The sequence below is a fragment of the Limulus polyphemus genome, unplaced genomic scaffold, assembly GCF_000517525.1.
Source record: "Limulus polyphemus unplaced genomic scaffold, Limulus_polyphemus-2.1.2 Scaffold2636, whole genome shotgun sequence".
Taxonomy (NCBI): Eukaryota; Metazoa; Arthropoda; class Merostomata; order Xiphosura; family Limulidae; genus Limulus; species Limulus polyphemus.
In genome coordinates, this window is record NW_013668246.1 from 96106 (window position 1) to 113329 (window position 17224).

At 33.4% G+C, this 17224-nt stretch overlaps 1 protein-coding gene and 1 long non-coding RNA gene across 2 annotated transcripts; both read right to left on the reverse strand.

The window, feature by feature from the left end:
- Window positions 1-3267: 3267 nt before the first annotated feature.
- Window positions 3268-5140, reverse strand: LOC106467505. The gene is made up of 2 exons (XR_001291334.2): window positions 4693-5140; window positions 3268-3317 (listed from the first exon to the last, which is right to left on the reverse strand). It is a non-coding gene; the product is annotated as an uncharacterized LOC106467505 (long non-coding RNA).
- Window positions 5141-6555: 1415 nt separating this feature from the next.
- On the reverse strand, window positions 6556-13774 carry LOC106467500 (F-box/LRR-repeat protein 12-like). Its single transcript, XM_013927860.2, has 2 exons — window positions 12738-13774; window positions 6556-11184 (listed from the first exon to the last, which is right to left on the reverse strand). The coding sequence occupies exons 1-2, from the start codon at window positions 12881-12883 to the stop codon at window positions 10245-10247; spliced, it is 1086 nt and encodes a 361-aa protein (XP_013783314.1). The 5' UTR covers window positions 12884-13774; the 3' UTR covers window positions 6556-10244.
- Window positions 13775-17224: the final 3450 nt, after the last annotated feature.

Here is a 17224-nt window from a genome sequence, read left to right on the forward strand (position 1 = left end):
CTTAATACTCATCTTATTAGACCACAGAAATATCTAGAAAATATGTTTTAAAACTAGCTTCCTGGGTGTCACTTAATACTCATCTTATTAGACCACAGAAATATCTAGAAAATATGTTTTAAAACTAGCTTCCTGGGTGTCACTTAATACTCATCTTATTAGACCACAGAAATATCTAGATAATATGTTTTAAAACTAGCTTCCTGGATGTCACTTAATAATCATGTTATTAGACCACAGAAATATCTAGAAAATATGTTTTAAAACTAGCTTCCTGGATGTCACTTAATAATCATGTTATTAGACCACAGGAACATAAATAACTAACATAAACAATAAAAATCAAAACAATTCTTTGACTACAGCTTTTGTCTAATTATTCTTCCCACTCATTGGGGGACTTAATGGTGATGGAGAGAAGCTCATTAGTATGGATTGAGGGGGAGGCTCTTAACAGAATGTTAAAAGTGCTTAAGTGTAAGTAGAAGTCATTTTGTAAAAGGCTCAGACACTTTTCTACCGTATAAATGTATACATTTTATGTCCTCCCTGCACCTATTTAACTACATCAATGTCAGTCCATGGACCAGAATTGAGCAATGTACATTTAGCTGAATGTGGAGTGTCTGAGACATTCACTTCGTAAAGAACACAATGAAAGTTGACATGTAAAGATCATTACATGAAAATGCAGCATGATCTTATTACCTCAAAGTGTAATGTATCTGTAGCATGATCTCCTACTACAAAGTATGATGTAACTGTAGCATGATCTTACTATTTCAAAGTGTGATGTAACTGCAGCATGATCTTACTACTTCAAAGTGTGATGTATCTGTAGCATGATCTTACTACTTCAAAGTGTAATGTAACTGTAGCATGATCTCCTACTACAAAGTGTGATGTATCTGTAGCATGATCTTACTACTTCAAAGTGTAATGTAACTGTAGCATGATCTCCTACTACAAAGTGTGATGTATCTGTAGCATGATCTTACTACTTCAAAGTGTGATGTAACTGTAACATGATCTTACTACTTCAAAGTGTGATGTAACTGCAGCATGATCTCCTACTACAAAGTGTGATGTATCTGTAGCATGATCTTACTACTTCAAAGTGTGATGTAACTGTAGCATGATCTCCTACTACAAAGTATGATGTAACCGTAGCATGATCTTACTACTTCAAAGTGTGATGTAACTGCAGCATGATCTTACTACTTCAAAGTGTGATGTAACTGTAACATGATCTCCTACTTCAAAGTGTGATGTAAATGCAGTATGAACTTACTACTTCAAAGTGTGATGTAACTGTAGCATGATCTCCTGCTACAAAGTGTGATGTAACTGTAGCATGATCTCCTGCTACAAAGTGTGATGTAACTGCAGCATGATCTTACTACTTCAAAGTGTGATGTAACTGTAACATGATCTCCTACTTCAAAGTGTGATGTAACTGTAGCATGATCTCCTACTTCAAAGTGTGATGTAACTGTAACATGATCTTACTACTTCAAAGTGTAATGTAACTGTAGCATGATCTACTACTTCAAAGTGTGATGTAACTGTAGCATGATCTCCTACTTCAAAGTGTGATGTAACTGCAGCATGATCTTACTACTTCAAAGTGTGATGTAACTGCAGCATGATCTTACTACTTCGAAGTGTGATGTAACTGTAGCATGATCTTACTACTTCAAAGTGTGATGTAACTGCAGCATGATCTTACTACTTCAAAGTGTGATGTAACAGTAGCATGATCTACTACTTCAAAGTGTGATGTAACTGTAACATGATCTTACTACTTCAAAGAGTGATGTAACTGCAGCATGATCTTACTACTTCAAAGTGTGATGTAACTGCAACATGATCTTACTACTTCAAAGTGTGATGTAACTGCAGCATGATCTTACTACTTCAAAGTGTGATGTAACTGTAACATGAACTTACTACTTCAAAGTGTGATGTAACTGTAGCATGATCTACTACTTCAAAGTGTGATGTAACTGTAACATGATCTTACTACTTCAAAGAGTGATGTAAATGCAGTATGAACTTACTACTTCAAAGTGTGATGTAACTGTAGCATGATCTTACTACTTCAAAGTGTGATGTAACTGCAGCATGATCTTACTACTTCAAAATGTGATGCTCTTATAGCATGATCTCCTACTTCAAAATGTGATGCTCTTGTAGCATGATCTCACGATTTGAAAATGTGATGTGCATGGTAAAGTCAGTTCAATACACGTGTTTGAACATTACAGTTAGAACAATGTCCTATCTCACATTTTACTAACAGAATAATATTCTGGCGTGTTCCAGCTCAATTCCACCACTATTTCTACTGAAACAACAAAAAAAACCCTCCCTCTACATACACACCGACTTAATGAAAAGCAGCTATTCAACAGCACCAACTCTTGTCTGACCCAATAGTGAGATTTTAACATACTCTTACAACACACCTGCAATCCTAAAGTACAGAGCTCACTTTTGCACCAAAGAGTTGAGAACTATGAATACTCTAATTCACAGACCAAGCAAGCGAACCATCACATACACTTGCTCCAAATAAATACTTACTTATTGTTTTACCTATAGAACAAAAATTACAACACTTTGATGAATGTTTACACCTAACAGTATTTAGTATTTTTATACTTCAAAGAGGAGCATAAAATACAAGTTATGTTTCAGAGTTTGGGCTGATTAACTACCATGGTTATAACTCTACAAAGACAAATACTTTTTTTGGTTCCAAATTTTGAATATTTTCATAGAGTATATACAATATTTCAAAGTTTAAACTGATTAACTACCATGGTTATAACTCTACAAAGACAAATACTTTCTTTGGTTCCAAATTTTGAATATTTTCATAGAGTATATACAACATTTCAAAGTTTGGGCTGATTAACTACCATGGTTATAACTCTACAAAGACAAATACTTTCTTTGGTTCCAAATTTTGAATATTTTCATAGAGTATATACAACATTTCAAAGTTTAAACTAGATTAACTACCATGGTTATAACTCTACAAAGACAAATACTTTCTTTGGTTTCTAATTTTGAGTTATATTCATAAAGAAAAATGACTAACCTGCAGAAAGTAAAAATTGAAACAATGATAAAAAAATGTGTATTTATTTACTGTTTCATCAGATTCACTTCCTCATCTCCATGTTATTAACTTATAAATTATAAAATTAAAGAATATTTTAAGAAGTCATGTTACAATTGAGGGATAAAAAAAAAACTTACTGTGGCACACGCACAATAAATTCTTGCACAACTTGTGGTGAAGAGTTTGCCTGTGAAACAAATAATTACAAAAATAATTCAAACAACTGCTACATGAAGAAATATAAAAGTGTAGATTTGAAATCAAGAGCAGGGATGGTTTGAGGAAGGTGTGGAACCCTGCACATATTTGAGAATGCAGGATTGAAAACAGCAAAACTAATGAGCAATTCTGAGGTCATGAATAACCTCTTAACCTCCCTGCCCATACAGGAACATGATTACTTTTAAACTTAAAAAAAAAGCATCAAAATGAAATACCTCATAACATGTAATGATTCAAAATGTTATTCAATATATATATATATCTATAAAGTGCAAACAAAAGCCTGGTGAAAATCATGATAAATCAACAACAACAAACACAGATTACATGATTTCCAAGTGTTTTGTTTTTTCAGAGTCAGTATAAGACTTATAACAGCAGTTGTATATTATTACTTGCTGTATGGTATATAAATAATCTTTGTAACCTAGTGATTAAATAATTTTTACCTTACCAGGTTCATAGAAGTTTGAGAACTATGGCTTCTCTGTCAATGGACAAATACTGCTACTGCTTTGAGCTTGGCTAAATTATTTATACAATAGCAAGGTAGCTATAATCAGAAGTATTGAACAGAGCCAAACATGAAGAAATAAAATCTTAATTATAAAATCTCTTGTTTCATTGTGGGACCTCTACAAGCATGGAGCTATGTGTGGCTGCCCCTATAGCACCTGCTTTAGGCTGCCCTTGACCAAGAGACAAAAAACCTATTGTAGTGATAATATAACGTTAACTATTGTATCTTGGAACTTCTATGATTCAGCACGAAAAAATAATGTAGCAGCTGGTAAATACATTATCAATACACAGCTTGGACACAATCTATGTAACGTAAACACATAAAACATCCAGAATACCACACACAGAGTTTCAATAAATTGAAAAGGTATAATTCAACACAGTGACTAGATACCCAGCAGCTGGCTTGGAATTTCCTTTCAAATATTAAAAATTAGCAGTCCGAATTTTTGAATATTGAGGAACAACAATAATTTTAACTTAACTTTACAGTTTATTTCTATTTACAACTTCGATTTTCTAATCTACACAGAGTTTCAATAAATTGAAAAGGTATAATTCAACACAGTGACTAGATACCCAGCAGCTGGCTTGGAATTTCCTTTCAAATATTAAAAATTAGCAGTCTAAATTTTTGAATATTGAGGAACAACAATAATTTTAACTTAACTTTACAGTTTATTTCTATTTACAACTTCGATTTTCTAATCTGTATTAAGTTTATATTTAAGTAGGTTGGCATAACTTAAGTTAGGTATAAAACTGATACCTCTAGTAGTTAATACTATAACTTAAGTTTTAATTTTAGTTAAGCCTACCTGTTGAGGTGTACTCGCTGTAGAAGCTGTAGACATATTTTTCTTTGATTTCGAAGTTCTGTGATGATAAAAACTTGAAACTTTAAAGAAAGTAATTTCTAGTTATAAAAGCTACTAGGATTATGCTACTCACGGTCTTCCTCAGTAATGGTAATAATAAAGATGTCACAACTACTCAACAACTTGAACAAGTGCAATACCAACTTTATCGCTACACAAGTTATATTATTATTACTATTTCACTACTTTAACTTAACATAATGAAACTGAAAGGTAATATTATCACTGACCACATTTCTTTTTTAAAGTTGATATGTAATAAAGCAAACAATGGATTAATAAAATAAAATTTTGAAATATTTGAATCCAGTTGTATGTCTCAGAAATAACGATTTACTTTCAACAGTTAAACTAATGATTTTCATCACAACACGACAGTAGTAGGCTACGTTAAATACCCATTTTAGTCACTAGGTGTCTAAGAAATAAATTATTATTAGCTGACTAACTCATGAAAAACAAAACCGGAAAACAATGATCTGCTAAATGTTTTATTTTAACTGCTTCCTCAGGAGTGCTTATCTGCTTCAAATAAGAATCTCACAAAGTTGAAAATATATTTTGGTGAAATTTAAAAATAATTTTTGAGTACTTATATATATAATGGATTAAATTGTGCGTTTGTAATGATATAAGTAATCATGAATTTCACTTTTCCATAACTAGTTATATATTCCGGTAAAATTTTCGTGCAGTATGATATTCTTGTTAACCGAAAGATTGTAAATATGGACTAATCCTTCCACTCAGATAAAGCTTGCATATGACAATGGCCAAGTCTCTTATCATCATTGCTTTGTGTTTGATGTACCTGGGAGAGGCGAGCTCATTTAAAGATATGGCTCTAATACTTTAGCAAATTGATATTAGTTGGAGATTTTCTTTTCAATATTATTTGCAATAGTCGGTCACATATGCAGTACGAGTTCTGGTATACTACACTTTAACGTTTTGTCTGAAGTTTCGGCGGTAAATGAAAATTCCCTATCTTTATCCTGTGCGGACTATATAAGAAAGACTTTTAGATCACAGCAGCCAGTATATTCACTACAGAACAAAGCAGCCAAAAGCCTGGTAAACATACGATACAAAATAATGGTGAACAAAAATTTTTATTTGTTCTCTCGTTTTTGTTTTTTTTCTTCTTTGATAATCATGTTCTAGATTATTCTCTGGATATACATACGCGGATATTTTTAAAGTTTTCTATAGGACATCAGGGTACCTGAATATCACACTTTCTTCTTACGAAATGTCCCAAAATATTAACGTAACTATTTAGACTTAAAATAAGACCCAAAACTCGAGCGCTTTCGAATAGTTGATTATTGTTCTTCTGAAGAAAAATAGTCAACTACTCGAAAGCGCTGGAGTTTTGGGTCTTATTTTATGTTTATTATACTTCATATGTGATCCTTTGTGCTAACTCTTTCAACAAAAAACCTAAGTATTTGAACTTTCTTCCTTTATAATCAGATAGAAGCAACCATTTTATTTCAAACTGAATTTTCATTATCTAATTTCCAATATCCCATTTCGATGTGCTACCCTACTAATGATTCTCCCGATGGGTCAGAGATACGTTTACGTATTTATCGATACTAAAATCGGGGTTTGAAGTGTCAGAAACCCACTATGTAGCTCTGCACTAAAAAACTCAAACAATTATACTGACGAGAAATTAACCATATAGAACTCAAGTATATTTTATTAAATTGATATATTGGTTTCCAGAAAAGTAGATAATTACAGTAGAGTTTGTTTGCAATAATCATTATAAATATATTCACACGGAGTAAGATGCAGATAAACAAAAGTTCTCATTTTATTTTCACAGAAAGCAACAAGCAAATTATTATTTTACACAGTAATCATACTCCTGTATCTTACACTTGTCTTTCATTCTTATATGTGGCGTCATCTACCGACTATTTTGTAAGTTCGATATTTCTTCAAAGCGGATGAGTTTGGTTGATAAAACAAAATAGAAATCTTCCAAAGTTACAAGTCACTTACATTTAATCTACTAGTATCCATCTAATTGGAGAAAAAATGAGTTAATTATTATTAAAATAAAAAAATTAATTTTATAAATTTGAAAAACACACATTTAAATCTTTCATACAAGATGTATTTCTACAGGTCACATAAAACAAAAAAAAACCTCCCCCTTTTTTTTAATCTAACAAAAGAATTAGTAAACAAAGTTTTTCTCCTAAGATGACAATATACAAATCTCAAATTATTGTCTGGCGTTTTAATCATAATAAAAAATCACATCCTATTTACTTCTAAAAATAAACGACTGTATAACCCCAAATTAAGTTTTTTTAATAAACACTCATGGTTTCGCTATACCTCTGCTTATCCGTGGATATACCAAAACTGCCAGAAGATGGCAGCACTTTAGTTATATAGGATTTTAATATATCTATCTTCTCCTCTACGGTGGCAAAAAATCCTCTCACCTTGTGATTTTTATCAACAATAACAGTGACGATTTTTAAAGAAGCATAACCTCATAGAGGAGCCTACAACCCCAAGCAGTTACTGAAGAAAGGGATATTTGTATTATCCAATGCCTTGGAAAGTACTTTACCATCAGTACTACGAATACCTGAATGACCGCCCACAATAAAAAATATCTGCAATAAGAAGATAACATATCACCAAAGCTAAAGCATTTCTGCCCACCCCTTCCAATGACCAACAACTACTCATCTCCTTCTCTTCCCCCATTCAACATCAGTTTCCATTATTTTTCATAAACTAAACTCCAAAATCTTGACTACCTACCCTTTCCTTGATGGATGGAGGTGGATATTCACCAGGGGGATCAACTAGCCCAAAAATTCCAAATTTTTCTTTACTCATTATTTTATCTATCACAAGATTAAGTACTACCAATTACTTACACTTCAACCATTAGAAACTATGAAATTATGCAATTAATAGCCCCTCTGCTCCAGCTAAGGATTTTTTGTTTGAAGTTAAGCACAAAGCAAAACAATGGGCTATCTAAGTTCTGAAACCCGAATTCTAGTGTTGTAAGTCTGCAGACATACCCTGTGCCACTGGGAGCTCCAGCTAATGATATATCATCCATCAGCTAAACAGATAACACCCCAACCTTTCAGAGCCTTGAAAAGATCCTCCAATCCATTGTAAAACATACATCTTTCTTCATTCGCTTTTCCTTGTCTTCTGCCATACCACACAAAAGAAACTCACAACCCTCGATTCAACATGCTCTCATGGGCAAATGAAGATAGACACCTATCCCTGAACATCCTTGGGGAAAAAAACCCCAAAACTGACCACATTTTTTCATCCCTTAGCGACACTCTTGTACTTAGTTCAATATCATTACTGCAAGATTAAAATTAAATTATCTTTCTCTATAAGCCCATTGAACAGAAACACATAGAATGTGGTCTTAACTTTCTAATATTTAAACCACTCTTCTAGTCTCATACTCTGGTAAATACTTTTGTTGCTACATAGCTTACTCTAATGATAAGAGAATAATGATGAGTAAATAAGATAATCCCCCCCCTCTTTTTTGCAGTTATAACAAAACATTTTACATTCTGTAAATATTCCTCCTCAATGTATAGGGCAAGACAATCAGTAACACAAAGTATTCCTCCTCAATGTACAGGGCAAGACAATCAGTAACACATTATAACACATAAAGTATTCCTCCTCAATGTATAGGGCAAGACAATCAGTAACACATTATAACACATAAAGTTTGGGGAGAAGTTGAAAAGCCGAATATTTTAGGTTTAAGAACAGTTTAATATTAGCAAGTACAAGACTCGTGATAAAAAAAAAAGTATTAGCAAACACTACAACACCACACTCAACAACAAGAACTTGCATGTATTAATGAAAACACTGTACAAAAGTCAGTTTGTTTTGCATAATTGATCATACATTAAGCTTAAACCAGAGACAAAATTCAGAGATAATTTTTTTTTTTTACAGGAATTAGATTTTTAATAGGAATAACAATACATTATCATATACATTTCTCATATTAATTATAAACTAATTTATAACAAAATAATTTTGTTCCTCTGGAGGAAAGAATAAGAACTAGATACAGTATCTGTATATTAATCTATGCCAAAAAAGAAAAAAAGGTTGTATCCAGACTACAAAAGTAAATACACAAAAAATTTAGATACATTTTTGTAAAAATAAACCTTAATTAAAGACATTTTTTTAAATAGTACTTACAAAGTTTTGACACACAACTTTGTTTAAATTAAAATTACCAGCAAATACTGCTAAGAAAATATCAACAAAAATCTATAACCATATGAACAATGTACTGTTTTAATTAAATACATTATCAGATTCACCAACGTATCAAAATGTGGCTGTCCTACGATCACTAACAACACCCAGAATCAGAATTATGACCACAAGAATCAACTTGGAGACAAAATGACACTTGGGGTACATCAGTGCTACCACTAGGTATAGCACTATTTCAACGAGCAAACTTTATAAAATATAAATACGTGGAACAGAAGACCAGTCAATCATTAGAAGTCACTCATAAATGTAAAGGAACAATACAGATTCTACTTCACTAACCCAATTTAGTTTGTCTGCAAATCACATTTGCATGGTAGTTTAAGAACACAAAGTATGCTACACTGACATTACTAGGTTCAAACTCCTACCAATATTTAAATTTATCTAACAAGTTCCATAAACTTTGAAATGTGATTACAGAATTACCTTAACATTTCTAATACATACTGACGAACAAAATTCACAGTTCAAAAAGGAAGTCAGGTTAGATGTTTATTGTGTTTTTCAACACACACACAAAAAAAACAAACAAGAAACATCACTTAATACCAGTTCAATTCATTCAGTTCACTGAAATTTAAAATGTATACCTTTTTTTTTTTCTATCTCAAAAGTATCTCTACAGAACTTTGCCTCTTAACATAAAAGATTTTGTTAAAACTTGTTTATATGAAATTAACTGTTCCAGCTCACTTTACTGAACAGTTACAAATCCACCAATATATGTATATTTTAATGTGGTTATTTAAAACAAATGAAAATAATTGTGTAATTTCTTCAAACATAGATATTTATTACTTCAACAAATATGTGTGAAATCCATTAACTTTGAAAATAATGTTTAAAAACAAAATCATTTAAGTTAATTTAAACAGTCAAAAAAAGGCTCCCCTTAATTTTACATTTTATGGATCCACACATAACATTTCAGTTATCATTTCTGAATGTGTTTTTTTTATCTGACACAGTACGAGTTTCTCATAAGAAGAGGTTACTACTTATCATTCCTTGTGGTGAAGCACTTTACGGATTTTAAACACTGTCTGCTAGCTCCAGCAGAAACGAGTAGTCTGAAATTACAGTAATTTTTATACTGACAAGAAAACTCGAAACTTTTCTTCTTCGCATAGCCTGAGGTTTATTCTTTATGATACTGTTTACCTTTAATTGTTGCTACATTTATGATTGAGTGGGTGACCACAGCTCGTGCCCCAGATTGAGCGGTTATGAAAACCATCTTTCCCAAAATGTTCGACACGAGAAGCTGGTGAAGTGTTAGCAATCTTTTCTTGTATCGAAGCCAGTTCAATCTCTGAATTTACATACAAGAGTCTTAATGAAGGCACTTGCGAAACCAAATGAACCAGTCCCGTTTCACCAACCTCAGTGTGGATAACACAGAGTGTGTGGAGACACAAGAGGGAACTTCTTCTCACTTTCAAAATGGGACTGTCATCTAGCTTTAAATGTCCTAAAAAAAGCTCTTCCAGTGACTGTCCTTGCTGCAGAATTTGAGAAACACCAACATTATTCACTTCTGTACTTTCTATGTTCAGAACCTGAATCTGCCCTAAGATTGGTTGAAGATGGTTGATTCCACCACTATTTATACGATAGTTTCCCTCAATGTTGAGTACACGTAGAGCTTGGCATCTTGCAATGATATCGAGGTCATGACTAGTTAACAAAATACAAAAGGAAAGGTCCAAACAAACAAGGTTTGGAAAAAATGGACTAGAAAGAAAACTATCAGGCATAAAGTGTGATGCTTTCAGACTTAAATGCTGAAGATGTTGTGGAAAATCTTTACTGGTTACTTTGGATTTTGGCAAATAGACTTCTTCTAATGTCAGTCTGTGAAGATGAGGGCAACGACGTGCAAGAGCTAGCAAAAAAGCCTGAGTGGTGGTCTCACTTTTTCCTCCTGGCTTACCCTGTTTCTGCCGAGCAAGAAAGCCTCGAAGACGCAAGTCAAAGAGGACTGAGGTCCCGTGATGACGAAGCAACTTCCAGGCTTGGTTTACAGTTAAAGAAGTGTCTCTTACATCTATTTTTCTCCGAAGACTGTCATCCTTGGCTATCCTGTTCCAAGTCTTACAAACTCTATAAAAACAACAGAGTAAGATTATTACATATAGTCACAGAGAATGAAAGCTTGAACTTATTATTACATGTGTTATATCACAATTAACAAAAATGGAGTAACAAGGTCAAACTATACAAGTTTAAACTTATCTCTCTTCTGTGAAATTTGAGGGCACTGGGGTATTTGAGAGATTCCCTAACAATACTGTTCTGCCCAATTATACTGTCTTTTAAGCCAAGTCCTCATTTATTTTCAAAATGTTATACAAGAAAATAGCTCACATGTATTCATACAAAAAAGTAGTAAAGGCAACATCTACTTCCTGAAATTGGCATTAAGTCTCAGGAGTTGCTGGCTGTGAGGAGGATGCTGATGCTTTACACAAAAATTTGGATCATTTGCCATGTTTGGCCAACAAAAGCCAGGTGGCTTTTAATTATAACAAATGCAATGTAATGCATGTGGGATGTCATAATTTGAATTATAAGTATAACTGTGATGGGAATAATCTTAACAGTGTTACGGTCAAAAAGGATCTTGGAGTTTTGGTTGATCAGTCTCTTAGGCCATCCAAACAATGTACTGTTGCTAGTGGTAGAGTAAGTAGGACTTTAGGTTGTATCTACAGAAATATTGAATACAAGTCTAAAGAGGTTATAATTTTATTGTATAGGACACTGGTTAGGCCATATTTAGAGTACCATTTAATCTTGGGCTCCATAAGAACATTTAATTGTTGGAAAAAATTTGTAGGAGGACCTGGGATGGAAAAGTTGTCATATGAAGACATGTTAAGATCTCAGAAATTCTGTCATGGAAAAGGATAAGTTAGAAGGGATCTGATTGGGGCATTTAAAATTGTTACTGGAATTGATATGTTGATGCATCATCTTGTTTCATATTTAACGGTAAGAATGATATGACTAGGGTATGCAAATATAAATTTTGGCAGTGTAGGAGTTATCTTCAGCTAAGACAGTTTTATTTATTTTTTATAAAAGAGTGATTAGCTTTCAGAATATGTTACCTTCAGATGAGGTGGATGCAGTAAATTTAAGGAAATGCTTCAAAAATATTTAAATGATAAGGATTGATTTTGAATTATTTTTTACCACTTAGTTTAGTGTTGTCCTTAAATGTTCTATCATTAGGCTTCACTTCATCATTTGTAGTAAAACAGCTGATTTTACCAGTAGAACAAAACTATCATGCCTTTTTATTTCAATTCAATTAACTATTTATACATATATCAACATTTCTTAATAAATCTAATGCTTAACATTACTAATGAAAGCGTTTTATATTTCATAGACACCTATAAATTATAATTCCACAGATCAGTACCCTCTCACCATTGAATCTCAGAATCCATTCCACAAGCTACAACACTGATTAAATGACCTGATAAATGGCTTTAATTTGATTATTTATTAGAATTACATAAGAAACAATAACTTGAAGAAATGTTAATCCTGCAGAAGAATTGAACCAACAACTGCATACTCAATCGAGGACAAGTTAAAAGCATAATACGTTCATATACATGAATAATACCAACAATAATAATTACCTAGCAGCACTGCAGAGTTCTTTGAAACTTAAAAAACGAAAAATCTTTAGCAAAATACAGTCTGGAAGGCTGAGTCCACACAAAATTGCTACTGAGGCTAGTTCGTAACCTGATGCATTTTTATCCAGTTTTCTCCTCTTCCCCATGTGTAGGTATAATTGCAGTGATTGTTCAACACTACACGTACAATAACCTTACTCAAGTTACTGTCTACTGCTCTAATAGTAGTACTAGTGCTAACTTTTTAAATTTCAGTAGAAAAATTTGAAAGACTGAACGTTAACTTCTTAAGCCTAGCGTTATTTGCACTTGAACAAGTAGTACTACGAACTACAGTTTGATTATTAAGTGAATAAGTGAAAGTTGCGAAATATTGCCGACTCACGCCTGAACGAAACAAAAATTAAACCTTATATATAGATAGGTCTACCTAGATCTATTCGTATTAACGCTATCAAAAATTTCCCAGTCCACGCAATCCTTCCTATTGCTCCTTAATATCTTTTTAAAAAGCCTGACTATAGTCTGGAGAGTAGTCGAATTTCGAACTAAAATGTGCCCGAAGCTAAAAAGGTAACCCGTGTCTGAGAGTATGCCAATACATAGGTTAAGTTTGCTTTAAAATTTTTAATAGCCGCGTTCACTTGTGACGATGTTGATATATTAAATTAGATTTTTACTGTATGAAACTAAAATGTCGATAAATTTACATATTTTTTCAAATAATATATATTTTATACTAAACTTTTCAACTGTTTGAACAAATATGTCATCACCTAAGTTAATAGAATAACGATTACAGTAACACAACGTACTTAAAAATAAAAGTTAAATGCAGCAGAGCCTATTGATTTCGATCATTCGCTCAAAAAAAACGATAAAAAACTAACAGTAGTAATACAAAATTCATATTTATGACCTAAGCATATCACTTTAAACTGTAACGCCATAGCGATAACAGACACTGATTCCTAAATACATTAGGCTTGCTCAGGTATTTTTCGTAATCTAAGGGTTACTCATCTCTCGACGAAATGGCTTACTGAAATTTGGACTTTTATCAAAACCCGGATGATCGAGCATAGAGGGAGGAGAAGATAGGGAAGTAAGGTAAAAATACCGGTAAATGATTTTTCAACACTTGAAATATATTCATTGTGATGGAATTCCGTGTATTATTTATAACCAACAGTTGATGGACTTACTTTATGTATAGAATATAATTTTTGTTGCTTTTTTAATTAAAATTAAACTCTGGCTGCAAATATTAATATCTTACACTTTCTCCATTATATTCATATTATACCAGAGTGTATAGGAAAGGAAACAGCCAAATTATGTAAAAAAACAAACAAAAACAAATTTACATAATGAAAGAATTTCTGTCTTAAGAAAAAAACTTTAATATTGTGCAAACGAGATTACAAACTGTACTTTAGGTTCTGAACTTATAACTATATATATATATAATCATAAAAAAAATCCAAAATAATGATTTAAACATACCAAGTCGCCATATTGGATAACTACCAAACAGTCCTAAATTCAAATGTTCATTCCAATTTTGTGAGAAAGGCCACATTTTAAGTTTAATTTCGGTAAATGTAAAATATGATTTTTGCGGTGCTTTGGCTTAAGATTAGCTTGAATGATGGTATTATTGAAGTTACAGGTAATATGGCCTTCTGTGGCACAGCGGTAAGTCTGCAGTCCTATAACGCTAGAAACTTGGTTTCGATGCCCGTTGTGGGCACAACACAGGTAGCCCATGGTATAGCTTTGCACTTAACTACAAATAAACAGGTGATATGATATAAACGATGTATAAACACCGTCGAAATAAATTTTCGTTATATTTTAATATTTAATTAGATTCCTTTTTAGTGACATACCAGACAAAATTAAGTATGTTTGTTTTTTAATAAACACAAAGCTACACAACGGGCTACCTATGTTCTGCCCACCACGCGTATCGAAACCAGGTTTTTAGCGTTGTAACATACCGCTGTGCCACTAGGAGGACAATTAAGTATGAAACACAAATGTTTACAATAATATAATAAAGACGATATGGTTAAAACCTGCCAAACGTTTAGACAGTTTAATGTCTTTCCCCCTTGGCTCCTTTAACCCGTCATTTATATTATTAAATTAGCATCAACATCGGGACCGTAAAATTTCAAGGAGTAATAATCACAGATTGATTATCAGTATAGAAGAAAGTAGTAATTATAGAGACGTTTAATTCAGTAGTTCTGTTGTATTAAATACCATAAAGTGTCAAGTTTACTCTAAGAAAGTTAGAATTCAGCGAGATCCGTGCATAGAGCCAGGAAGGAACAGTACAGTACTTTATATTTAATGAACAATGAATTGGATTATGAATCTATTATAATTTAGTAATTATTAGATTTACTTCTTTTCTTCTTGAGCTTTTATTTTTTTTTGGAATCCAAGGTTTCATGTTTTGAAATCTATTAATGTAGAAAACACGCTCCGCATTTTAGGTCCGTGGATGCGTTATATGAGTGACGGTTAAATCCCACTATTCGGTAAAACAAGCGAGCGAAAAAAGTTGGTGGTTGTGTTGTTGACTAATTACCTTTTGTCTAGCCTATCAGTTCAAAATTTCCCACCACTGGCACAGCGGTATGTCTGCGGAATTACAACGTTAGAAACCGGGTTTCAATACCCATGGTGGGCAGAGCACAGATAGCCCATTGTGTAGCTTTGTGCTTAATTACAAACAAACAGTTCAAAATTATGGATGTCAATGTGCAGACAGTGTTACGCTGATTTAAAAAACAACAACAAAAAACACATACTTGGTGCAACGCATCAGTTTTTCCTCAAAATAATTTGATAATTCTAATGTTATTATTTTGTTTTACTCCATAGCCTACAAACGAAGAGGGGCATAATATAAATGAAGTGAAATCAATTGTCAGTTTTATCCTACATGTTCAACCTCTATAGGGTTAAGAACTTACGCACAATCATTTGTAGCTTATTTAATGGTTAATTTTTGAAATCAGTACGTTAGGCTTAACATTATATTCTGTTTGCCGTTTTATAATAAAACATTTTGAACAACATTGTTACAACGAGTCTTAGATCATTTGTTAGACAGCATCTGATAACAGGGTAACTTTTCCCTATGAAGACTCAATTTCTCGGGCAACAAAAATACCCGAATAACGTTTCATTAAAATTTTAGCAACTTCCTACTAACAGCTGAGCCTAAGTGTTTACCTCCTTATTAACGGTTGACAAGGGATAAAATTAATATCGTTGCTTGTATGGTGCTTCCATCTCCAAAATGATCGGTGTTATCTCGTAGAATGTATCAGACTGATATTAAGTCATGTGTGTCTCTTTCTACAGAACGGGATACTGTGTATGCAGTTTAGTGTTGTATATTGTTGGGTGTGTGCCAAGATGTAGAGCCAGTCAATATTAGAGCAAGAAATACAACCACAAAGAAAGGACATCCTCTCCCAGAACACTGAACTGTCCTCTATAAGAAGAGCATAGTCCATTTGTCATCATAACAGGCTTTTCAGGTGAGGGAACTTTTGGCGAATTATGCAGACGTCTTTTCGAAAGGAGATCATGACCTAGGCTGCACAGACCTTGTAGAGCACAGAATAAACACAGGCAATCACCGTCCAATAAAGATCCCTGCGAGGAGAATAGCTCCAGCAAAGCGACAAGAGATGGAGAAGGTCACGGATGGCCTAATTAAGGAAGGGATAGTCGAGAAATCAGATAGTCCCTAGTCAGCTCCTGTTGTGTTAGTCCAGAAGAAGGATGGGACCCAACGTTGCTGTGTGGACTTCAGGGCTCTTAACAGTATAACTGAAAAGGATTCATACCCACTGCCAAAAACTGATGATACTCTTGATGCTCTAAGTGAAGCCAGGTGGTTTTCAACTCTGTACTTTATTTGCCGGGCTTATATATTAACATAGAGGGCATCTGGAAAACACTCGAGCCTTCATGATCCTTCTAGAAACTCATCACGTGTTACCAGCATCACTTGACTTCTTCAACAGTGACTTTTTCAGGTGACACGTCTTCAGCAGCATCATTTGTTCTGTTGTTCACTTCGTTCCAACTGAAATGTCCTGGACCATGATAATGCCAAAGCCTGTTGGCATGCACCACCTTTGGCTTACCTCGCCGACCACATTTTATTCGGAAAGACACGCCTGAGAGACGATCCACTATGTCATATGGGCCTTCCCATGGAGAAGACAACTTAGGAGACTTCCCTTTGGTCTTCATGGGATTATACAACCACACCTTGTCTCCTGGTACAGAGCTGACTTCAGTAGATCTCTTATTATAACATAGCTTCATGGAATCAGCAGAAGTTTTCAAGTTTGAATGCACTTGATAATAAATATCATCCATCCTGACACATTTTCAGGCAATTCCTTAAGGTGGGCGTCCTGTTATCAGATCCACTGGCAACCGAAGTTCCC